This window comes from Anguilla rostrata, chromosome 1, assembly GCF_018555375.3.
Source record: "Anguilla rostrata isolate EN2019 chromosome 1, ASM1855537v3, whole genome shotgun sequence".
Classification (NCBI taxonomy): domain Eukaryota; kingdom Metazoa; phylum Chordata; class Actinopteri; order Anguilliformes; family Anguillidae; genus Anguilla; species Anguilla rostrata.
Window position 1 is genome coordinate 3998002 of NC_057933.1, and position 26009 is coordinate 4024010.

Below are 26009 nucleotides of genomic sequence, written 5' to 3' on the forward strand. Positions count from 1 at the left end.
TCTACTTTTTATTTCTGTTTTCTCTCTGTCTTTCTCTTCTTCTCCTTTGGCGTTTATTTCATGTCATGTTTTCTTCCTTTTCTTTTTGTCATTTTCATTTTCTTATACACTGTAAAAAATCTTAATAAGTGTTCTAGTCTAGTATTGTGACATAAAATCTTTCTTTCTTCTTCTAAAAAGTAGAAAACATTAGCTTGTTTTAAATTACTTTTTGCTTGACGAGTGAAATTGTCTTACAGTATCATGAAATAAATAAAAACTGCCTCTTTTTGTCTTACTGAGCACAAAAAGTAATAGAAATAAGATTTTCAGTCTAAATATGAGAGTAAAAAAAATTTTTTTTTTTGGTTTTTGCAGTGTACTCAATTTTTCCCCTCCATTTCTCTTTCTTATACCCCCCCGAATGCTCGGTCGCCTTTGAGTATTTTAATTGCGTTCTCAACACCTACACAAGCTCAACCAGGGAAAGAAAGCTTCCTGTGTTCGGCGGCTAATTGTCTGTAATTACGATGTGCTAATGAACGCGCTGTCAGAGCCAGAGCACGGCGCTCGCTGCGGCGTCCGACCCGACCGCGTCTTCCACTCGATCGCCGGGGAGCTCCGTACGCGCCCGAGCTCAAGGACGCTTCAATGTCACGCGGCGAGCGTCATGGCGACGCAAGCCCCGCCCCTCCGCTTCCGCCTCCGCTCCTCTCCGAACCCTGCTACCGCGAACAAGCGGTGCCGCCAACGGAAAGCCGCGAAACTGCGGTCCTGGGGGCGGGGGGGGCTGTCCTTTTGTCCTTCAGACTCTGGAGCTTGCGATCTGCTCGCCATGGATGGTGGGGGGGTGGAGAGTGGGGGGTAGGATAGGGGATGGGAGTGGAGGGTGAGGGATGGGGGGTGGGTGACGGTGGGGGATGGGGTAGGGATGGGGGGGGGGCAGGGTATGGGGGGTGGTGGTGGCTGCAGTGGCGGGCTCCTTCCTTGCCAGAGATAAGAATTACACATAATGACAGCCCTCAAGTGTCCCTTCCTGTTTATCATCTTGAGACTGCAACGGCTCTAACCTCTACCCTGCAAGGCCTCACAGTGGCAATGCTTAAATGCCCTGCTAAACACAAGCAACATTATTTTCCATGTTCAACCAAATGTAAGCATTGCTAGTAGATTCCATGCTACCATAAAGAGTTCTATTTATAGGAACAGAGAGGAACAGAGAGAGAGAGAGAGAGAGAGAGAGAAAGAGAGAGATACGAGCAGTGATATCATGTGAGTGTGAAACAGCAAACACTCCATTCCTTCTCTAGAAATGTTACAGGCTACTAATTTACTTTGTTTATTTGTGGCTGCTATGTGAGTGTTTCACGAAGATCTTCATTAATGGGCCATTTACAGGCACCTAAATACCCAGAATTCCATCCTCTTTCTGCCAATCTTTTTTTTTCTTTTTTTCTGCCATTGACCTGGGGAAGGTCAGGATTTCTGTTAGACAGGGGGGAATAAAAACCCAAAGGAGGAACACTAATTGGAGTGGCCAAGTTTCCTGTGACCATGGTAACATTTGAGGAGGCGCCTCATACTCGGCCTGAATCAGAATTCCGGAATCTGAGTGCAGGATTCCTCCGAGCCCGGAATTCCTCGGAAGCCCGGCGCCTTCCCTGGAAGTCTGGCTAACGGGAACGGGTCACACAAGTTTCTTCTTCAGAATTCCCGGAACGGACTCTCGGGTTCTTTGACTTCCGCCTTCTCATCATATTAATTAAGATCTTTTTATTTTATTTTTATAATCACTCTAGGACCCATGGCAGGGGTAAACCGTGTCCAGATGTCAGTCAGGATTTGTCTTTAATTTTAATGTGCAAACCAAAAGTTAATGCAATTTTCTCTCTTCTCAAATTCAGTTTTGTGAGTTTTAGTGATCACCAGAATTAACTGTGGATTAGCCTGTGACTGCAATATGACTTCAACAGCACCTTCTCACCCTGCTAAAAATTCCAGCTTAAAGTAGCTTAAACTGGCCGAAGCCGGTTTAAGCTGTTTTTTTGATGTTTTTACTTTTAGCGGGCCGACCGGGTGACTAGCCAATATAGTTCGTCAGTCCACCAGTTTGACCACCAGCTTACTTTGACCAGCTTTGACTAGTCAAAGAACAGCTATGATCAAACTAGAAGCATCAAAAACAGGGTTTACACCATCTTAAACTGGCTTAGAATCCCAAGCTGTGTTCCAGAGCAACCAATATAAATTAATAATTATAAATGTTTGAAATTTGACCGCAAGTGTGTTGTGAATTTCTTCTGCATCCACTGTTACACTTTTTTTACCCCTCCTCTTTTCTGCTTCAAAGCTACCCCTTATCCCCCCCCCAACTTCACCAATGGTATGCGTGCGCATTCATGATGTCCAATTTTCACATATTCTAAATCTGGCAACCCTATCTGTTAGAGGTACATGACATCACTGTACAGTCCAATTGCAGTGGCCTAATGGGTTTTGTGTTCTGTAGAATGCCATATTTTCCCTCCTGAATATATACCAAAAAATCCAGGTGCCTCAGCAGACAGAGAGTCCACCTGGGTGTCGTAATCTCCCAGGGTTACGATTTAAACCTTCAGATTCAAACGGACAGCCCAGCAAAATGTTTTCCATCACAATAAACTTTGACTGGGTACAACTGCAGTCCCTTCAGCCTGGTATAAACTCCAGCCTGCCAGTGCTGAACTAAGCTGCCTGCAGTCAAAATAATGCCCAGGAGGTCAGCCGACGGTCCGGCCTTAAAAGGTTACGGATGACAAGCAGCACCAGGACTGACTCGAGGTCCGTCTGCACCCATAATTTGGGCAATTGAACCTTCTTAATTGACTCCTTACTTCCCAAGACTACCCCAGCTCAATTAAATTGAACAGCCAAGTTCAACAGAGGCAGTTTTATTTATTTATTTATGTATCTATTTACTTACTTATTTATTTATTTATTTATTCTGTTTTGGACAATTACACAGCGGTGGCACAAAGGTTGCGATGGTGATTATTTGGGTGAGTAATTACTTCCATTAGCGGGGGGGACTGCAAATGCTGTGGCACAGCTGGGGACGCCGAACAAGCATCACCCCCCCACACCCCACCTCCGCCACTTCATTACCTTCTACCAGCCCCCCCCCCCCCCTTCCCTCCCGCGACCCCCCCCCTTCCTGGGAAACCACCCTCCATTCCTCACTGCTGCTTCCTCAACCCCTAACAGATTTTAGGGTGGAAATATTGAGGCTGGGTCGGCCTGGGGAAAGAGGGGCAGCCATGATAATTTTAAGCAGTGTTTCACGGTTCGGTGTAACGGTGGCATTATTCCGTCTGGATTGCTCCCCCCCCCCCCAAACAACGTGCGAGGAAATCAGCCGCCAGCCTCGTAGATCGCAGCTCAGGCAGTTACCCCCCCCCCCCCGGCCAGCTTCCGCGCTCCCCTTCCCCAGACCTCACAGGTATCATTCAAATGAATCCGTTTGTCTCATTTGTCTCTCACCAGGGGGACGGAGCTGCCTCAATCAGCAGGAGCCATCGCTCACGAGAACGGCTTCATTTGCAATCGGCGGATTTCGGCGGGGCTGCTGACCAATGGGATCCGAGCTGAGGCTGCAACCCAGCGCAATTAGCACTTCTGTAATGAAAAAAACAAACAAAAACAAGGAGGAGCTCAGGTGTGACCAAACACATGCCTTTATCACTCACTCACGATAAGCCAGAAGTAACTAAAATTTAAATTATTAAAATGGGTAAAGGTCCTAGTGATGACACCCCAAACTTTTTATCTTTTGACGTTACAGAACTATTCATTCAGGGCACTTCAGTATCAAGGCCATTAATTTATACACTGTGAGGCTCAAACATTCATTTAGTACTGAGAAATTAATCTGGATCACATATTTCCAACATACTCTACCTGGGCACAAATACATTTTTTTTTCATATCGGGAAGCATTTGCATTTTTTTTGCTATTTTCCCTTTTGAGTAGTTCTGTACAACAAATAAATAAATAAATAAATAAAACATTCGCATAAACTCACCAAAACCAGATGAAGGGGTTGCTTAATAAATTCAGCACAGTACATATCTGCAGTTTTCAGTCAACAAACCTCCCCTTTTTACACCCCTGGTCCCGTGTACAGCATTTCAATAAAGCCAGAGAGACTTAATCATTCTGCATTTTCATTTCTCTAACACACAATATGACATGCGCATAATTTTTTCAAACAAATTCACCCTGTCCCATACTTCAGAAAAAAAAGCAACAAAAAAAAAAACAAAAAAAAAAAACACTATGGACAGGAAAGACGTGAGACTTTTAATCTCCTGGAATGATACTGCACTATGTATTTATTTTTTTCTTCTTCTGTCGGGCGATCTAAATTTCCCATGAAACCATTCCACTGTTTCTCGTCCCCTCAAAGATGTTCCGCGCGCGCTTCATTAGTGCGGCCGGGCAGCCTGTGTACCGGAACAACGTGTAATCACATTGTTACCCTCTGCATCAGTGGCTTGCCCGTAAACACACTATTTAGATGCAAATTAGCAATATATGTTTATTATAACTATTATCATTGTGCTCTCTCATCCACGCTGCACTTCACCAGAAAACCTGACGGAAGGAGCTTCAGAATGCAAATTGAATTTTTTCCGCTCAGATTTATGCCGGCATTAGCGTGTCCTTATTCCATTAAACAAATCTACGAGAGAGACAGAGAGAGAGAGAGCACCTCGTGATGAAGGAGAACACACCCTTTTAGCGTTTATTACGATTAAATAGGATAGAGCAAAATTAAACGTCCGCAACGTTTTTTAATGCCCTCCGCCATTTTTTCTCCCTTCCCTTGATTATTAAAGGCATTATCAATTTGCACTGATTAACTGCATTTGCGGCATTCGACTAAAGTATTATGTATACTACTGCTCGTGCTCGAAGCGTTGGCAATTTATTAATTACATTACATTACAGGCATTTAGCCGACGCTCTTATCCAGAGTGACTTACACAGTTATTGGGTTTCTTTTTAAAAAAAATTTTTTCACATAGTTTCCATTTATGCAGATGGATGTATACTGAAGCAAGTCCGGTTAAGTACCTTGCTCAAGGGTACTACAGCAGTGCCCTACCCGGGAATCAAACCTGCAACAACCTTTAGGCTACAAGTCCAGTTCCCTAACGTTATACTACACTGCCACCCTTGTTGTATCACACATATCAAAGAGAAAAAAAGATTTGATGCAGCAGCACCACTGCTTCCAGCAAAGATGTAGGCACATGATAGATGAATAATTAAGCCCACAATTACCAGACTTAATTAAAAAAACAAGAACGTGTCATTGGGCAATAATAGATATACCCCATAATGCCACGAGACCTTGTTTGAAATGAGACCCAGCGAACTCCTCTGTCTGATAATTAGTGTAATTGAGGTAATTCTGAAATGAAGCGTCCATCCATTATCTATACCCCGCTTAGTCCTGGCCAGGGTCACGGGGGTGTGGGGGTGGGTGGGGGGGGGTGCTGGAACCTATCCCAGCATGCATTGGGCGAGAGGCACCCTGACAGGCTGCCAATCTATCGCAGGGCACACACACCACCACCACTCACACACTCATACTAATGGGCAATTTACAGTCTCCAATTAGTCTAATCTGCATGTCTTTGGACTGTGGGGGGAAACCTGGAGCACCCGGAGGAAACCCACACGGACACGGGGAGAACACGCAGACTCCACACAGAGAGGCCCCCAGGCTGGGATTCGAACCCGGGACACTTCTTAATGTGAGGCGACAGCGCTACCCACTGCACCACAGTGCCGCCCGTGGACACACACACACACAGACACATACGCAGACACATATACACACACACACACACACAGACACACACCCAGTCCCTCACACACACACACACACACACACAGTCCCTCACACACACACTCACTCACACACACACACACACAGTCACTCACACTCACACACAGACACACACACACACTCGCACACACACACACACACAGTCCCTCACACATACTCACACACACACACACACACTCACACACATACACACACAGTCCCTCACACTCACACACACACACACACAGTCCCTCACACACACACTCACTCACACAGTCCCTCACACACACACACACACACACACACACACAGAGTACGGAGACGGCGCATGAAAATGACACGTTGTGAGGACACTGCAGATTGCCTTCGCTATCAAGGCTCCCATTACTGAGAGGCTAGCCCACGGTCAGATGTAATGGAAAGCAGACAAAAAAACATAAGAAAGATAAAACTGAAAAAAATAAAAGAAAAGAAAATCGCCACCGTGACTCGAAACCTGAGTTTACAGCGGCGCCATTACGCTTCGGCGCCATGATGAGAGAATGATTACGGTCACGTTAAAAAGCAATCGCGCGCCATCACCGTGGTTGCCATCGCGGGCCGCGCGCGGTCGTGCGTGGTTTCGCGCACGCGTGGTTCGCGCGCTCAGCCGGTGGCATCGCGGTTTCGCTCCGTGCGGCGCCCGCGTTTCGCCAGTCGCCGTGGTTTCGCGCGTGCGTGGTTCGTGACGAACCTGCTTCTTAACTGGGGCGATAGCGCTGTTTTCGGCCGGGAAGCGCTACAAAGGGCCATCGCATTAGCTGCGATAGCCATTGATAAACGTTAACGACGCGCGGCTGCAGTCTGTCGCAGTCGCAGTTAAATTGTGGCTCCCGTGCAGTAGATATAGGACCTTTTTTTTTATCTCAGCGGAGATTTCTCTGAACGTGAGCAACAAAGGGCAAATCTGCTGGGACTCTTATCCCATCTAGGGGTGATTTTTCGACAGGGGGGGTCCATAGGGGTGCTTGAAGATACTGTAGGGGGTCCCTGGCCCAGCTGTTCCACGATTGAAATTACCCCTAATACCCCCTCAACACTCCCCCACCCCTCATCCAAACCTTCAACCTTCTCCCCCACCCCCACCCCCCCTGCTATTGCTATCTCCCCCTTCCCAACCCCCCCTCTTGTTAAACTTATGATGGGGGCTCCCCTGGATGCCTTTGAGTCTGGGTAGGGGGTCCCTGGATCAGATAAGGTTGAAAACCCGGTATTATGGCACTGTCCCAGCGTGTGGATGGACCTTACCATCTGGTATCAAACCCAGGCCATCCCAATTAATTGGTATTTGGCAACCCCCAAATCCCACCCCCCAAGGGGAGGCCTTAAGTTGACCAAGATGACCGTAAGTACACTGCGGTGATAGTCGGCAAATTTTCAATTTGAAATTTCCCTTCAATCATACAGACTCAGCATCCTGACATGCCCACAAACACCCTGTTTTCCTTTTTTCTTTTTTTCACAAATACATACATATATATATATATATATATGTATATATTGTTTTAAGAATTACATAAACAAAAAACAAACACCATTTTAATATTCATAAACATGGCACTTAATCCTCTTATTTCGCGTTTATGGTTTGTTAAGCGCGGTGCACAAAAAGCCTGGCATATGGACGCTGTGTTAATCCTGTTTTAATTACCCAGAATGCACGGCACACAGTAACGAGGAAGAGTAGCTGCAGCAGCTCGTTTTCAGAGCCCGCCGCGTCTCCACCCGAACAAAGCCGCAAAAAAAGATCCTGCGGCATTTTTATCCCGCGGTCAGACCTGGGCATCGACTGCCGTATCGAGCGCAGGGGGGGGGGGATCAGGAAATACGAAAATCCAAAAGCCCGGTGCCAAGAAATGACACCCTGTAGTGCCGGTCGCCAAGGGAACAAAGCACCGAAAGGCAGTCAAGAGTCAAACTGAGAATTCTGGGAGCTGGGAAGGAGGGGTGGGAGCGGGGGCGGGGGGGGGCTTGTGGGGGAGGGGTGGAAATAAAATAGGAACGAAACAATGATGTTTCTATCTGAACAGGTATCGTGTATGGTTCATTGACTCTGTCATAATTAATTAATGCAAAATGTAAAACTGGAACAACAGTTGCCATCCGTAAAAAAAAAACAAAAAAACAACCCTAGTCCTGGATAGCCACAGGGTCTGTTGGTTTTTCCTTTCATTTTAGAAAATTCAGATAAAAATTCAGACCCAAATAAAAACCAGGAGAGGTGAGCCACCTGTAATCAACTGCTTTATCTGAGTGCATTTAAATTTGATTTAAATAAGTGCTTTGTAACAAAACACCAAAGGCCACTGCTGCTGTCCAGGACCAGGTTCAAGAGCCCTCAGTTATAAATTATTGTTAGGTTCGGTGTTTCTGAGTTTTAGGAAACACCAATGCAACGCTCGTCCTTAAATTAGCCGAGCGATTAAAAGCAAAAAAAAAAAATATTTTTGTTCACTAAAAATGACCTTACCAAACTGAGTTTGTAAAGAAAAAAAATATATAACGCTGACATTTCACTTGTACGTCAAAAACCTGAGGGCAAAAGCTGATTGAGCACGGAGAGTACTCCGGAGGAATTAAACGCCTGGAACGGAACCACAGGATTCATTTCCAGCGAAATTTATGCACATTTATGTAGCGCCCGTGAAACAGAGGGGCCCGGTCGCACAGGTGACTCGGAGAACGGATTGCGTTTTGCCGGGAGAATAAATACGGCAGGAAATCACATCTGCCGGGCCCGGGAGGAAGCCGTCGAAAGAGTAAATAAATCCAGATGCACGTGGGAGTTTCGAACGGAGGAAAGCAATCATTTATTTCCAAAGAGAGAAAAAAACAAAAAAACCAAAATGTAGTCTTTGTCGGTCTTCATAAACCCCCAGAATGAAGGCTATGAGCTGAAAAAAAAATAAAAAGAAACGACTACTTTCCGCCACTCCAAAGTGTGGCTGGAATTTCTTTTTCTTTTTTCAAATCTCCTTCTTCGCTGCTACCTCTTCCACACCACTTGACAGTTGAGGGAAGAGCTCCCTGCCGGGGCCCTGTGGCACCTTTTTAAAGGTTGGTGATGTCACCAGGTTGAAGAACGCTGCAGTAAGACGTTCCGCTTCGCCGATTTTTTTGGGTACGGGTAATGTCACATTACATGTAGTGTTCGGAGAGGGAGAGGGAGGTCGAGGTTCAATATCCCACCTCTGGAAGGCGAGCCCATCGCCTCCTCAAAAAACGTGACCTGCTCGCCAGCCGCATGGAACGCTAAGCGCCCTTGAGTAGCTGAGTCGATCGCCCTCTGCTCTGAATGGGGCTCGAGCCGTTTGGGTCAGCGAAGCTGTGATTCAGCACTGAATCTGCATCCATTTTGGGGCTGGGTTTGGGAGGGGGGCTGGGTTAACCCAGCTGGATTTGGGATGAAGATTGTAGATCACTGTTTAAACCCATCTCTGGTCCTGGTCTTTGTCTGTCAGATCCAATAAAACCATGGGAAGGTGAAGGTCATCCAATTGTCGTGACTCGAAGAGAGAAAAAAAAACCAAATCCAAACCCTTTTGACGGTCTGCTGAACCGAGCGATTTTCCACAAAATGGAAGAAAAAAAAACACAGAATTTATCAGTCAATAAAACACTATGTTTAAAAAAAAAAAAAAAACAACAAAAAAAGGCCTACGGAGTTTATTTCACGTCGAGCATTTTGCGGAGTAAAAAAAAAGGCGTTTGAGTGTAAATGGCCGTTTGATGAAATCATCGGTGCAGAAGTGCGGAGGACAGACGGATGGCACAGCGAGGGGCGGGCACGGGGTGGGCGTGACCCGGGGATGCCAGCGCGTGCCAGGGAACGACGCGGCAGGGCGGCGCGTGGCAGCCAACGAACCGGGCGACAGGAATCTGGAGGTTCGCGGGTGGGGGGGTGAGGGGGTGGGGGGCGGGAGGAGAGTCTGTCAGTTGTCTCACCCTTCTGCCACGATTTGGGCTCAGATAAAAACTCAGTTAATTAAAATTTCAAAAACACTCAGGCACAATGGTATAATCACGCTATGTCTCCCAGACCCACTGCCTCTTTCTCTATAAAAGTAAAGCAACAAACTCCACCTGAAGCACATTAACACCTGAGGTTAGTCAGATGTATTAGATCAAGGGGAGTCATGCTGCATTTTGGTTTGCAGCACATTAGATGGCAAGTTTACTACAGACAGACCTCTCCTCCCCTTTGTAGTGACAGCTCATCAGGAGAACATATTGCTATATGCAGTCTTTAAGATGATGAACCCCACCTTCCCTTGACCCCCCCCCCACTCCCCATTTGAACTCCTGGATCTGCCAATGGTCTGGTACAGCCAAATATTCATTGCCCGATATCACAGTGATGGGGAAGAAGTTCAGTAGGAGATAAGACTATCGTCAGAATTCAGAATTCAAAAAACATTTGTCTTTAGCTCCACAATGAAGCTTTAGCTTTAGCTATTCACAATTAAAAGCAACTATTTGACTTTCTTCACAAACACGACTCGGCCTAAGTTCAAACGTCACAGCAACAAACTCTGTACTGCGCTTGGCCAATGTACTCATGTATAAACATCGTTTCTGTGAAGAGAACAACTCAAGAACGATGCTCGCGTTCATTGCAGAAGAAAAAGTAAAGGACGAACCCTGAGTGAATCCAGGCCAATGAGCCGTTGTGCAGAGCCAAGGCTATTCTGCACAACGTCAATACGGTCTTCCTCATAAGTGTTTTTTTTTTTGTTTTTTTTTCTTCGAAGGTTGCCATGGAATCCGCCACAAGGCAATCGCAGGAGTCGCAGCCCCCCCCCCCCGCCCACCCCCACCCCCCCACACCTCCCCCCCCCCCCCCCGGTCGCATGCACAGCAGGCCCTCCGTATACAGCTCGCCGTGGTTTCAGCTCCAGACAAAACCGAGCCCCGCCGCGCCCGCTAACTCCGCCAACGCGGCTGTCAGCGCCCCGTCCCGTCAGCTCAGGCGGGAGCTCACACCACCGGTTCAGAATCGGCGCTGAAATACATTCGCTACGGGGGGGGGGGGGGGGGGGTGGGGGGAAGTCGCTGCTGTTATGCCTTCCAGAACAGATGGAATCTTTGCTCTTGGTTCTCAAATTGGAGCTCGAGAATTTGCGACTCTTCGCGATTCTTCTTTTCGGCCGAACTTCCGAACAAGTTTCCGTTTTTTCTCAGCGCCGCTCCTCGGAACTTGAATATATAAGTACGGTAACACGCAGCTGCTAAGATGTGCTGTGTAGCTGCCGTTTCCATTTCGCATTCGTTAACTACGTATTAAAATAAAGAGAGTTTGGGACTTACGGTTACGGTTTCAGTTGATCTGTGGTTGAGGTGTGTCACGTTTGAAATGTAGCGAATGGCTACAATGGCTACAAAACTGGAGTTTATGTAAGACCGCAGTTACGGAAGAATTATGAAGCAGGTAAAGTTAGGACAGGATCAGGGGTGTATTCACAAAACCCATGTAATTATACAATAAAAATATCTCTGCCACATTTCATACAGTACTGCATGTGGTTGCTAGGAAACTGTGTTGTTACCAAATAGTTCTTGAAGTAATTAAAACATGTTTCAAAGTAGTATAAGGTCAACCCAATATACGGTATGATATTTATAAATTGTACTGGATTGGTCTACATTCAGCATTAAAAGATGATGTCAACTTTTCATTATTCAGACTTTACTAGAAATGAACGAAGTATCCTTATTAACAGGCTACCAACCTGATTTTGTGAAAGGGCAACTGGACTGGGTACATTGGGTGCGGGGCAATCAGGGGATTAAGGGTTGATGGGTGCAAGATGGTGGAACTGCATGGGTGTCAGCAGTGAACTGCATGGTGCAGAGTTCAGTGGTAATGGTGTCATGGGTGACAGTAGCAGTGGAAATCTTGCATGGATGCAGTCAGTGGAACTGCATGGGTGCAGGTGCAGTGAAACTGTGCATGGGTGCAGTCAGTGGAACTGCATGGTGCAGTAAGTAGGTTGCATGGGTGCAGTAAGTGGAATGCATGGGTGCAAGTCAGTAGTGGTGTCAAGGCTGGGTGCAGTCATGTGGACTGACTATGGGTGCAGTAGTGGGGTTGCATGGGTGCAGTGTGGCTGCATGGACTGCATGGGTGCAGTCAGTGGAACTGCATGGGTGCAGTCAGTGGAACTGCATGGGTGCAGTAAGTAGGGTTGCATGGGTGCAGTCAGTGGAACTGCATGGGTGCAGTAAGTGGGGTTGATTGGGTGCAGTAAGTGGGGTTGCATGGGTGCAGTAAATAGGGTTGCATGGATGCAGTCAGTGGAACTGCATGGGTGCAGTAAGTGGGGTTGCATGGGTGCAGTAAGTAGGGCTGCATGGGTGCAGTAAATAGGGTTGCATGGATGCAGTCAGTGGAACTGCATGGGTGCAGTAAGTGGGGTTGCATGGGTGCAGTAAGTGGGGTTGCATGGGTGCAGTCAGTGGGACTGCATGGGTGCAGTAAGTGGGGTTGCATGGGTGCAGTAAGTGGGGTTGATTGGGTGCAGTAAGTGGGGTTGATTGGGTGCAGTAAGTGGGGTTGCATGGGTGCAGTAAATAGGGTTGCATGGGTGCAGTAAGCAGGGTTGCATGGGTGCAATAAGTAGGGTTGCATAGGTGCAGTAAGTAGGGTTGCATGGGGCAGTAAGTGGGGCTGCATGGGTGCAGTAAGTGGGGTTGATTGGGTGCAGTAAGTAGGGTCGCATGGGTGCAGTAAGTAGGGCTGCATGGGTGCAGTAAGTGGGGTTGCATGGGTGCAGTAAGTGTGGTTGCATGGCTGCAGTAACTGTGGTTGCATGGCTGCAGTAAGTGTGGTTGCATAGCCTTATCAGAACAGATTCAGTACAGCTGACATGTGCATAATGGAATTACGCCTATAGATATTCTTTTCATTTTTTAATTTTTTTTTTTGTTGCCGGCAGCATGAAAAAGAAATCTGTCTGAGAGCGCCTGAAGTGTGGCCGCAAAATATGGCCGTGAAATATGGCCTTTATCAAAACAAATGAGTCATTCATCACTCAGGCAGATTTGCCCCACGCCTCTATTCTCTTAAAGTAATTCTATTATTATTTCTCTCTCATTTTCTCTCTCTCTCTCTCTCTCTCACTCACTCTCTTTCTTTCTCTCTCTCTCCATCTCTTTTTCTTTCTTTCTTTCTCTCTCTCTCTCTCCATCTCTTTCGTTCTTTCTTTCTTTTTTCCGCTCTCTCTCTCTCTCTCTCTGGTAATATATCATCTTTTTTTCCTCGTCTTGTACGAGCAGCTTCTGGGCCGTTCGGTACAGATACAGATCAATTACAGCGTCAGGCGAGAGACATTAGCAGACCCTGAATGTGACTTTGAGAGCGCGCGAATCCCCCCCTCAGATCTCACAGAGCGGGTTTGATTTCTGCAGTTTATCTGCTCTGACTGAACCCGAGTATAAACCATCAAACACGATCACGGGCGGGAGCCAACCAGTACGAGCCCACGCACCAGACCCAGGGGTGGCCAGCCCTGGTCCTGGGGAGCCACAAGGGTTCTGCTGGTTTTCTGTTTTCACCATAAATACAGCAACCACTGAGACTGAAGCAACCAGGTGAGGTGAGTTAACTGTGTAATCAACGGCTATAATCGATCGATTAAGTGCAAAGTAAAAACAAAGACCGGCAAGCCCTGTGGCTCTCTGGGAACTGGGTTGGCCACCCCTACACCAGACCATTCCTCCCATACCTCTCTGCCTCTGAAAGACACACCACTCAGGGTCCTCTTTTTGGTAATATGGTAAATGGACTGCATTTATATAGCGCTTTTATCCAAAGCGCTTTACAATTGATGCCTCTCATTCGCCAGAGCAGTTAGGGGTTAGGTGTCTTGCTCAGGGACACTTCGACATGCCCAGGGCGGGGATCGAACCAGCAACCCTCTGACTGCCAGACAACCGCTCTTACCTCCTGAGCTATGTCGCCCCTTTTTGTGTGTTGGACCTGAGACTGAGCCACGGACCTACCCGTTGAGTTTAGCGCAAAGTCTGTGTAAAATGATGACAACAATGTACGAGGTCTCCCTGCTTCCTCTGGCTAAAAAACAGATGGGAGAAAGGGCGTGGCCTGTCACTCAACGCTTCTCAGCACCAAGGCAACACAAAAAGAGCTCAGCTCGGCCGATGGTGGATGCAACGAGGGGCCAGCCGAGAAGAGCGCTTTCAAAATTGCACGTCAAAAAAACGAAATCTGGCAGGAATCTGCAGCGAGGCGAAATCTGGACGCTGTACTTTCTCCTGAACCTCGATATCTGACCCCGTCACCATCCCCAGACTCTAGGGTGTTAACTGCATGACAGTCCCAGTGACCCCCCAACCCCTCCCCCACATTTTAAACATACCTTGAGAGAAAGCACTGGTAGCACAGACCGCCTGACGGTACAACCTGATGGTCTCTATCTGAGACCAGCTAGAGACCGGGTGTTGTCTATGTTTTTTTTTTAAACCCAGTGAATACACTCAAGACTCTACACTGACACACTCATACCTCCTGTACCTCCTGTTAAAGGTAAATGAGCTTCATTTCAGCAATGAGGTACTACGGCACAGCATTCACACACATCATAATCAAAAGCAAATTGAACAACCTCCATTTCAGCGAGAGAAACTGTAGCGCAGTGTTTACACACCTTACGATACTCTGATGCTAAGGTAAACGATCTTAATTTTCTTCTGAGAAAATACTGCATCAAAGAATTTATACACCTACGCCTATGCACAGGGAAAGTGACTGACCTTAATTTCAGGAATGAGACACGGCAGAGTGGCACGCGCTGATAGAAATGAGTTTTTCCGAAACACATCACCTGTAAATTGCTAATAATGTCAGTAGAGAGAAAAAAAACTGTATAATACAAGACGGCTATGGCGTGTGTTTTTTTAACCGGTTTAATTTTGCACAAACACTCTCTTAAATGTCACAACATTAGCTCGCTCCGTCCTAATCAAAGTAAAAGGTTAAATTAATTAAGGGTGAGCACTTGAGCTGGAAGGGAAATATCGCAATTAGAATTTGGCCAAAATAACCGTGTTACTGGAATCGAATTATCAGCGATTTAAGGAAATGTTACATTTTTGAAGGAGTTGCAACTCATAAAGGTGAAATGGGGATAACGGTCTGTTTGGTGTTGAATGGCATCAGGCATGAAGCGGAATGCACAAGTAGCAATCCTAACTATGACATCATAGCCTGAGGAAGATCACGTCGAGGTGCACAATGTGGAATACAAGCAGTCAGTCATCGATTGGATGCCTGTTGCCTGTCTGTTTGGGGCACGATGCTAAACAAATTTAGGGGGTAGGGGGTGGGGGGGTGTTGGCAGCAGAGGGGCAGTGGTAGTTCTGGTTTGAGGAAGCAAAGAGCTGACCCGTGGCTATGTCCACAACGTTCTCCTCTACGAGTCCATAGTTCAGAAGCACGCCAAAATTACCTCCAGAACACCAAGCCATCTGGCAACGCCATCGACCTCTTCCTAGTGATGTCCCCTTGCCTGAATAAAACAACTACAGCAGGGGTGCCCAATCTTATCCGTAAAGGGCCTGTCTGGGTGTAGGTTCCCTGTTTCAGCCCAGCACTAAGACACCAGACTCTACTCATCAAGATCTTGATTGTAGACAGTTAAATAGTTCAAATCTAGTGCCGTAGTGCTGGGCTAAAACAAAAACCTGCACCCACACCCACACCCTTTCCAGATAAGACTGGACACCTCTGATTTACAGTATCCGCGTGCAGGCGGAATTATTTTATTCATAATGCGCCAATGTGCAAATGAAAGCTACAAATAGCAGCGACTGGCATCCATATTGAATTCAGGAGGCACAGCACAGTGAGCCGGTGTGATTATGCATCAGCAGATGTGTGAATTAGTAAAGCATTAATCCCCCCAACCCTTTATTAGTATCGGCAACACGCCGCTCGCTGAAATAGGTGTTAGGAATAGGTGCATGTCTCCGTGACCTTGGGTGGGTGGCAGGGGGCGGGGGAGGGGGAGGGCTTTGTGTTCCCAGCGAGGCCCACCAGAGGAAGAGTCTCACACCTGTGACTCTCGGGCCCAAACAACAGCGTGGGAGACCGAGCGCCCGAAAGCCAGCCAATCAGGGGGTCAGCCTCGAGGACGACCTTTGACCCCTCCGTACATCACACTTTGCCAAAACCCAGAAATGTATTTGTTTTAACGTTCTTATTTTACACCGCTAACAGCAATCGGCACGGCAACTGCGTGCCTTTTCATGTGATTTGATGTCCTCTTTTCCGCACGGAGAAGGGGGGAGGGGGGAACAAACCGTGAACAGAACGAGCAGGCGTCGATCAGAAAGCGACCTCGCGGAACCCGAGAGCAAGCCACGCGGCTTCCATGGTGCCGCTCGACCCCGGGAGGAAATTACCGCGCTTAACAACCCGTGAAACAGCAGAGCCAAAATGGAGGCGAGGCTCAGCAACGGAGTCACTACCGCGCTTAACAAACCGTGAAACAGCAGAGCCAAAATGGAGGCGAGGCTCAGCAACGGAGTCACTACCGCGCTTAACAAACCGTGAAACAGCAGAGCCAAAATGGAGGCGAGGCTCAGCAACGGAGTCACTACCGCGCTTAACAAACCGTGAAACAGCAGAGCCAAAATGGAGGAGAGGGGTCGGCGAGCGAGCCGCTCAGCAATGGAGTCACGTCTTAACGTGATCGACAAAGACGAAAGGGAGAGAGAAAGTGGCTGAATAACTCGGCCCCGTCTGCGGCAAACTGCTCTACCGCGCCTTCGCCCGCCACGGCCGCAGAGAGGGGGCGGGGCCGGATGGAGCACCTGTGTGAAAACACACCTGTCGCGCTCACCTGTCGCCCTCAGGGCACGCACCTCACGGCTTCCCGCCGCTGGGCTGGCTCAGACAGCCTCCACCACCCCAACCCTCCCCCCGCCTTAAATGGCACCCTCTGGCTCTCGTCACCGTAACCGCGGAAACGGGAGCACGCACTCCGAGTGAGAGAGAGAGAGAGGGGGAGAGAGATAGAGAGAGAGTGATAGAGGGGGAGAGAGAGAAAGGGAGAGATAGAGGGAGAGGGAGAGTGATAGAGGGGGGAGAGAGATAGAAAGAGAGAGTGATGGGGAGAGAGAGAGAGAGAGACGGCTGCAAGAGGCTGATAACAATGGCAATAAGCTGAGCCGCGACGCCACCAACGGTCCGACTACACCGAGCTCCGGAACCCCCCCCCACCCCCCCTATACCCCCCCAACACCTCCCCATCACCCGCCACCCCCTCCATCTGTCTCTTCCCCTCCGCTGAGCACATGGGCTCCAGGAACGCGGGATTATCTTCACTGTGTGGCTTCCAGCGTGCCAATTTCCCCCTGTGCTCAGACGGACAGGCATCTCTGCCTCTGCACTGTATGAACACCCCCCCCCCCCACCACACACCCCCTGGAGGTCACACACTGAACTGCACTGAAGGCCACCCCCACCCCCCCTTCTTCCCTTTGAGGAGTTCCCCCCCCCCTCACTTGCTCCTCATTGGGGGTTCAGGGGGGGTCTGGTTTTTGGCCAGTTTGTCCCTTTTGTGTGTCCTCTCAGTAAAGCTGTCTTCGTGGCAATGTCTCTGTTAAAAAAGCGTGATGCAAATGAAAATGAATTGAATTGTACTGAAATGAACTGAGGGAACAATCCACTGCTGTCCCCACTGACTTTTTGGAGGAAAAAAATATGCAATTACGTCTGCAATAAGATATACTACTCGCATTCTAATCCATACGCAATCTCTAAAGCAAACGGTGCACGCTTTTTGATTAAGGAATACATCTGAAAGAAAATGAATTATACTGAGTAGAAGGCAAAATTGAAAAAAAGAAAAAATCGCTTTGTTAAATTTTCACCGTAATAAAGGTCTGATGTTGAAAATTATAGAGAATCATTTTCTCTCTGCCTGGTGGGTGGAACCCATCCTATTCTGGGAAGCCTGCATCAGTTAGGTTTGTAATTAAGTTCCCCTGCATAAACAGCACAGCAAATTTTATTGTGCCATAAAATGCAGGGGCTCCCCTCTGTCAAAAGTCAGCGAGGAAAGAATTTGCTTTATTCGCTTAATTGAAACTGTGGCAAACGAGCGCTTAAGGTAAATATGCTACCCCGACATCTGCAGGCAGTTGGAAAACAAACGAATTTAATTTAAAAAAACAACAAATAAACGCGTTTCAGAAAGTTCGTTTTGAGCTTCACGCTGAAACACTGAAGAAGCTGTTTTTTTCTCCTACCTGGGTAAACAGAACATCGAGGCTTTTATAAGTTCATAAAGGGGATCAACAAAGTGAACTACAAGAGTTTTTTCTGGTTGAGTTATGTTAGTAGAAACAAGGGGAGATCAATGGAAATTAGTAAAAAGGTAAATTCCGTACACACGTTAGGAAGAATTTTTTCAGGTTGGAGAGCAGTCGATGTGTGGAATTGTCTGCCAGGTCACGTAGTAGAGGCAGAAACTCTGGGGAAATGCTGGAGCCTGACCCAGCATGCATTGGGTGAGAGGCAGGAATACACCCTGGACAGGTAGTCAGTCTATCACAGGGCACACACACCATTCACTCACACACTCGTACCTATGGGCAATTTCAAGTCTCCAATCAGCCTAATCTGCATGTCTTCGGACTGTGAGAGGAAACCAGAATACCTGGAGCAAACCCATGCAGACACGGGGAGAACATGCAAACTCCACACAGAAAGGCCCTGGCCCAGGATTCGAACCCAAGACTCAAAACTTGACGAAATACTTTCAACTGCTAATTTTAGACCTGTAATTCATAACTCGATGACTGAAGTATTCTCCTACTTTTAACCTCTGCTCTGCTCTTTCATCACCGCCTCATCCCCCATTTGATGTTTGTACCTTGAATGTCAGCAGTCTTTTCGGGTGTCTTTGTGTTTCTCTACGCCCCGGTCCCCCTTTGAGAAAAGAGACTTTGATCTCAATGGGGGGTTTTCCTGGTTAAATAAAGTGAAAATGAAGCGAAATGATTTCCTGCTGAGACAGCCGGGACTGGGGGCTGATTGGACACAGGGGGGGCTCATCGCTGCGAGCCTATTGGACGAAAAGGAGTCTCGTGCACTCATCTCTTCCGGACTGGTGGAGGAGCATCGATCCGGGCTTTACGGACGCCGCGAGGCAGAGACAGGCGCATTCCGGAACCTTCCCCTAATAAAATCCAGTCTGCCGTGGACGTGAGTCCGCTCCAGTCCGGCACCTGAGTCTCAGTGGCTTACTTCAGCCATCTGTGTTACTCCAGACTGCTTCAGCCTCACACTCCCATCGCTCTCATGATACATCTGTCTCATTTTCACTCACATTTTGTGTTTCATCCAGGAAGTTTATTTATTTATATCAGTATAAGACGAAATATTACATATGCATATAATAAGCCTAATCATCGTCACCATATTATTATTATTATTATTATTATTCCTGGTTTGTTTCTGATGAGAACAACAGTGAAGCTGAATGTAATGTGGAAAAGATGGAGGCTGGAAGGGAGAGGTCACACTGTGGCTAACGCTGGGTCCCAGGTGTGTCCAGGTGTGTCCAGGTGTGTCCAGCTGTGCCCAGGTGTGTCCAGGTGTGTCCAGGTGTGTCCAGGTGTGTCCAGGCACACCGGCGGGTTTTCCCCGGCTAACCGCTGAACCTCACGGAGTTGAATCTCCTGAAAATGGCCGTGTTTACTGCCAGATCTCACCAGACTGAGGGTGCACATGCAGTCATTGTTCTTAAGGTGTCAAATCTGAATTAGTGTGTGTGCTTGCTTATGTGTGTGCGTGAATGTGCGTGTGCATATGCATGTGTGCACGTGTGCATGTGTGCATGCATGTGTGTGTGTGCACGTGCATGTGTGCGTGCATGTGTGTGTGTGTCTGTGTGTGCGTGTATGCACGTGTGTGTGTGTGTGTGTGCATGTGTGAAAACACGGACCACTGGCGTCTGTATCAGCACTCTTAAATAAAGAATTAAAGTGGTGTAGCTCGCTGAGGGAAAGCAATTCATCACACAGGTTACGGCAGCGCACTTATTACCGGGACTGAAATGACCCTCCGGCCAGCCCAGCCCAGAGAATCCCCGTCCGCGCCGCCCGGAGAATCCCCGCCCCCCCTCCACTCAAGTCCGCTCACGGACAGGTAATCTGAAACGGGACCTGCTGCACCTGCGGGGCCAGTCCAGCCAGGTGGTTCAGACCGACCGGCTCTGGCCACGGCTCGCTGAGCACTAACGACCCCCGGGTTCGAGGGCAGAAGTCGACCTATTTTGGCAGGCGGCAGCGAGGACCATTAGCAGAGAGGTTCACAGTTCAAGAAGCTCACTGCGCTCGAGAAGGACAGTTTGAGCATATTAAACAAAAGGTGTGCAATAGGCTGCTCCCTAAAAAGGGCAAGCCTTTTTTTGGCTGGTATATTGTAATACTATAATTATACAATCATGTTTTTGAGCTAATAATAATAATAATAATAGTAGTAGCAGTAGTAGTAGTAATAATAATAATAATAATAATAGGGGTAAGTTCACTTTCCTTGCTCAGTGCTTAACCTGTGTGGCCCCTGTGTGAATCCATTACCATGGAGGAAATACCAGGAGATCATTTCTCCAGATCGTAGGCAAAGTAAAAAATGAATAAAAAAGGACAGCTGGGAACAGTTAAAGCACAGGGAGAGATAATCACTGTTATTTTTGGGTTTTTTTCCCCCCGCAATAGCTGCAGCAGTACCGCCACTGCTGGGCTCAGATAAGAGCAGGAGTTCTGAGGGGGGGGGGTCAGTCGGGGGGGGTTGGGTCTGGTGCCCTCCCGCGCATCTCTAAGCTAATTTTATCCCGCGCGTGTCACTTGCGCTGCGGCACCCAGACACCCCGCGGGCGGGGGGGGGGTCACGGGGGGGTCGCGCCGCGACACCTCCGCTAATAAAGGCGGGGCAGCTTAGACCGGTCGCCATGGCGAGGATAAGGGGACAGGGGTGTTGGGGGTCGCCATGGCGAGGATAAGGGTACAGGGGTGTTGGGGGTCGCCATGGCGAGGATAAGGGTACAGGGGTGTTGGGGGTCACCATGGCGAGGATAAGGGTACAGGGGTGTTGGGGGTCACCATGGCGAGGATAAGGGTACAGGGGTGTTGGGGGTCGCCATGGCGAGGATAAGGGTACAGGGGTGTTGGGGGTCGCCATGGCGAGGATAAGGGTACAGGGGTGTTGGGGGTCGCCATGGCGAGGATAAGGGTACAGGTGTGTTGGGGGTCGCCATGGCGAGGATAAGGGCACAGGGGTGTTGGGGGAAGGAGGGAGGAGGGCATACAGATGGCACAGTTGGGCTCAGTTTCAATTCGCTCTTAGCTATTTGACGGCCCGCAGTGTGTGGATGATGGTGAGACTTGGGCACTTTTTTTTGCCAGTTGAACCGAATCCAGACAGCGTTGCAATGCACACAAAAAGAGAGAGAGAGAGAGAGCGAGGGGAGAGAGAGAGGGATGGAGGGACAGATGGAGAGAGGGAGGGAGAGGGGATGAGAGAGAGAAAAGGATGGAGACATGGAGAGAGGGTGAGGAGAGATGAGGGCAGGTTTTCAGGCTATTGATCTCCTGTGACTCGTAGATGAGTAGGTGTCTGCATTGTTGTTTAAGGACCGAGTGAGAGTGAGAGTGAGAGAGAGAGAGAGGAAGGGAGAGAAATGGGAGAGGGAGGGGTACGATCGCGTTCCCCAGGTAGCTGGACTGAACCAGGGACCAGAAGAACTTCTAATAGGTTAAAGTGTCACCTGAGATGGTCTGAAGGGAGGAGGGGACGAGAGCAAAGGTGGCATTTTTTACCTGAGCACACCTGGTTCCTGGAGGATGGCCATTTTAAAGGACGGCTCGCTCGCCCATCTGGCAACACCAGCACACAGCTGGGATGGGGACCCTGTCCCGGAGGAGCTCAGTTTGGGGAAGCGAGGCACGCACTCCGTCCTTGCGACAGATTAACTTGTGCACCAGGGGAAAGTAGCCATATTTACCAGCTAATCCTGGTCTTTTCTTTAAGTCACAAATGACATTGCAGAAACGGCCAGACTTGTTTGTTTGTTCTTACCATTTCAACTTCTAAGTGAAATCTGCCGTTTTAATTCTTTGATTCAGAACATTCTCAGAAGGTATCTAACATGCATCCTCCGTGATGTTTCACTACTAACTGATAACCACCAATGGATGCTGCCAGTAAGTTTGTACATGACAAAGCCTGGAATATTGTTCTCTGACTTCAGCTCGGATCAATTGTCCTACAATGGGGGGGGGAATGGCCAGGATACGGCTGAACATCCTGACAGACTGTGGCTGCCCACCTGACCTTGAATGACCTTTTATCTACTGCCTGTGTCCAGTAGAGGGAATTTATGTGACTCAGGTAACAGATTCAGGATTTTCGGGTGATGTGCCTGAAGTATGTGTGAGCATTGTGCACTTAAAATGAGAGTTAAGATGTTTATGAAAAGCCGCTGGGTCTTTCACAAGCACTTTTTGCGAAGTGTACTTTTTTTTGAGAAGCCGCAAAATAGCTGGTTGAAATGCATGTTGAGTCATTTATGGAATAAAAAAAAACAACCAAAAAAAAAAAACTAAAACAGGCAAATTGCACCATTTTCTTGTGCTAGTTCTCACTCACCGCAGTACGGCACACTAAAACCATAATGCGATGCCACCACTTTGGCCAGAAAAAAAAAAAAAACATCTATCGAGGAATACTTTTTGGGTGTTCTGTACACGTATAGCGTTGTGATTTTGTTTTTCGAGGCAAATTGCCTGTGTCATTCTAATGGAAGCACAGCAACTCAAATGCAGTATTTCTCGTTCTGCGGCTGCCTGTTTAATAGGCACAGAAATCAGAAGAGAACTCAGGAGGAAAAAGAACAAGCCAGACCACAGCTGTTGTTTTGAAATGTACAAATTTGCACAGGTCTTTACCAGTATTTGAAAATATTCAACAATTAAAGATTGGTCAAAATGAACAATAAGCATAATTAATAACAATAATTAATAGTTACCATAACTATAATTCAAATTCCAAAATGTAACATTTTTCTTTTTTTTACATAAACACCTGAGGGAAGCAAAAAAATTAAAAATTAAAAAATTGAAATTAAAACGGAAAGAAACTGAAAAAATATAAGAAAACAAATCAAATTAAGGAGAGAATTACAAGAAGTGAAAAATAAAACAAAACAAAAATGAATTGATTAAAAAAAGTTCAGGGAAAAGTTCGTAACAGGGAGAGGTCGCATCCTTCCACGTATGTACAAACACCTTCCATCTTATTTCCATAACTCACAGATGCAGTATTTAAAATAAAAAAGACAAAATATAAAATATGCTCTGTTCACATTCACCACGGAGGTTTTCAAAAGAACCGTCGACTGCATTGACGACGGGTTGACATCTTAACATCGCGGTCTTTACCAGGGTCTTTCCGAAAGTAAAAAAACGGGAAGTCCCTGGTTTTATTTTTTTTCGGAACTCGCCGGTCCAGGGCACTCGGGGTAACGGTCTTCCAGCACGTGACAATCAGCTGGTAAAATGCGGCTTTTAAAGAATTTCCTGCTGCGCGCGCTCGTGCCACACAGCGGGCGTAGTTACTCAGGCGGAAGGAAGAAAGCCCAACTGCGCGTGAAAATAAACGCACAAACTACACCCCTTTCCTTTTCTTCCACCTCTCCTTAAAAAAAAAATAAAAATCATTCAGTCGTCCTGTTCCCAAGGAGACACAGTATAAACCTTGTTTAAAAAAAAATGATCTTGAGCATTAGAAGTTATATATTTATATATACTTTTATACAGTATCTATACATTTAATCATACGTTCATAATTTACTCTCTCGAAGTAAACCTGCCACCCAACACTCTGAAAGAGCATACCCCATTAAAACAAAACAAAAAAACAAAAATAATAAAACAAGTGATAAGAGAAGTATAATAAGTTGCTAAGGGATTACAGGGACAATTAAAACAGCAATTAAAAGCCTTTGGTCAAGGGGTCAGCACTAGGAAAATATCAAGCCTGAAAAATTAAGAAGTGAAAATAAAGTGGAAATAACAGCGTGTGTACTGCAGTCAGCCTCAAAACAAAGCGCAGTGGTTTTTCTCTCTCTCTCGCAAAATATGGCCCAAAAATTCAGCAAACCCAGCCAGGACTGGCGGCTGCTTTTTTAAATTTCATTTTTTTTTTTCCTCACAGAGGAAAGAAGGAAAGAAAAAAAGGTGCTTTTTGTTGTTGTTGGTTTTTTCTCTCTCTCTCTCTCTCTCATTTGTTTTTTTTTTTTTTTTTTTTTTGAAAGTCATACTTGTCTGATTGTCCACAGAAAAAAAAAAAAGATGCTCGGGCGTGTTCGCGTGTTTCCGAGGCAACAGCGATACGTCCCTGCTCCGGAACATACAATCACAGCAATGCCACGGGGCCCGCCACCGGAACTGAGCTGAGAGTCAGGAGTGCCTCAGCGGCATTGGCCCATGGTGTGTGTGTGTGTGTGTGTGTGTGTGTGTGTGTGTGTGCGCGTGTGTGTGTGTGTGTGTGTGTGTGTGTGTGTGTGTGTGTGTGTAAGTGTGTGTGCTTATGTGTCTGTGTGTGTGTGTGCGTGTGTGTGCGTGTGTGTCTGTGTGCGTACGTGTCTGTGTGTAAGTGTGTGTGCTTATGTGTCTGTGTGTGTGTGTGCGTCTGTGCTTATGTGTGTGTGTCTGTGTATGTGTGTGTGCTTATGTGTCTGTGTGTGTGTGTGTGTGTCTGTGTGCTTATGTGTCTGTATGTGTGTGTGTGCGCTTGCATACGTGTCTGTGTGTGTGTGTGTGTGTGCGTGTGTGTCTGCGCGTGTGTGTGTGCGTGTCTGTGTGCATGTGTGTGTCTGCACGTGTCAGTGTTTATGTGTGTATGTGTGTGTGTGCGCATATGTGTGAGTGTGTGTGTGTGTGTGTGTGTGTGCGTGTGTATGTGTGCGTGTGTGCGTGTGTATGTGTGTGTGTGTATGTGTGAGAGTGTGTGTGTGTGTCTGCGCGTGTCTGTGTGTGCGCGTGTGTGTGTGTCTGCGCGTGTCTGTGTGTGCGCGTGTCTGTGTGTGCGCGTGTGTGTGTGTGTGCGCGTGTGTGTGTGTGCGCGTGTCTGTGTGTGCGTGTGTGTGTGTGTGTGCGCGTGTGTGTGGTCAGGCGGTGCTATTGGGGTGGGGTCTCCTCCTGCTCCTGTAAGCAGCCCCGGCGAATGACGGGCAGAGGGTGAGCTTCCGTATTAAACACCCAGTCCTCCAGCGACAGCAGCTCGTCATCCGAAAACAACAGGTACAGATACCTGCACCCAGACCAGAGAGAGGAGGGGGGGAGAGGGAGGGAGGGGGGGAGAGAGGGAGGGGAGGAAGAGAGAGAGGGGGAGGAGAGAGAGAGGGAGAGAGGGAGGGAAGGAGAGAGAGAGGGAGAGAGGAAGGGAGACAGAGGAGGGAAGAGAGGAAGAGAGAGAGAGGAGAGAGGGAGGGGAGGAAGAGAGGGAGGGGGGAGGAGAGAGAGGGAGAGAGAGAGAGGGGAGGGAGGGGGGAGAGGGGGAAGAGAGGGAGAGAGAGAGGAGGGAGAGGGGAGAGAGGGAGAGAGTGAGGGAAGGAGAGAGAGAGGGAGAGAGGGAGAGAGGGAGGGAGAGAGAGGAGAGAGGGAGGGGAAAGAGAGGGAGAGAGAAAGGGGGGAGAGAGAAGGAGAGCCAGAGAGAGAGAGAGAGGAGTGAGGGAGGGAGCGAGAGAGAGAGACAGAGAGAGAGAGAAACAAAAAAAAAACACAATATTAAAGTGAAATTCTGGAATGACATACTTATGACCCCTGAGGAGAGGAATATAAAATATGCAATAATATCACAGAAACAAGCCTTTGTTTTGCCCAGGTCTCGTCCATTCACACATGTTGCCGGGGTACAGTTATCTCAGCAGTTCCCCCATCTGCCTCCATCAGTTCCCCTCTGTAATGTTAGCTGTACAGCCCAGAGCATAATGGTAAATAACAGACTTAATGGAGAAGCAATTTAGGCGGTCTGGATTGGGGACTGTGATGCTCGGAACATTAGGAACAGGGTAGTCGAACCCAAGA

General features: G+C 47.7%; 1 protein-coding gene across 1 annotated transcript in view; it reads right to left on the reverse strand.

The window, feature by feature from the left end:
- Positions 1-22832: 22832 nt before the first annotated feature.
- Positions 22833-26009, reverse strand: part of LOC135234749 (mannosyl-oligosaccharide 1,2-alpha-mannosidase IA) — a 218319-nt gene continuing 215142 nt past the window's right edge. Inside the window, exon 13 of the mRNA XM_064299681.1 lies at positions 22833-25233. Within this exon, the coding sequence (XP_064155751.1) occupies positions 25101-25233 (133 nt within the window). The 3' untranslated portion in view covers positions 22833-25100. The remainder of the gene's footprint in view (positions 25234-26009) is intronic.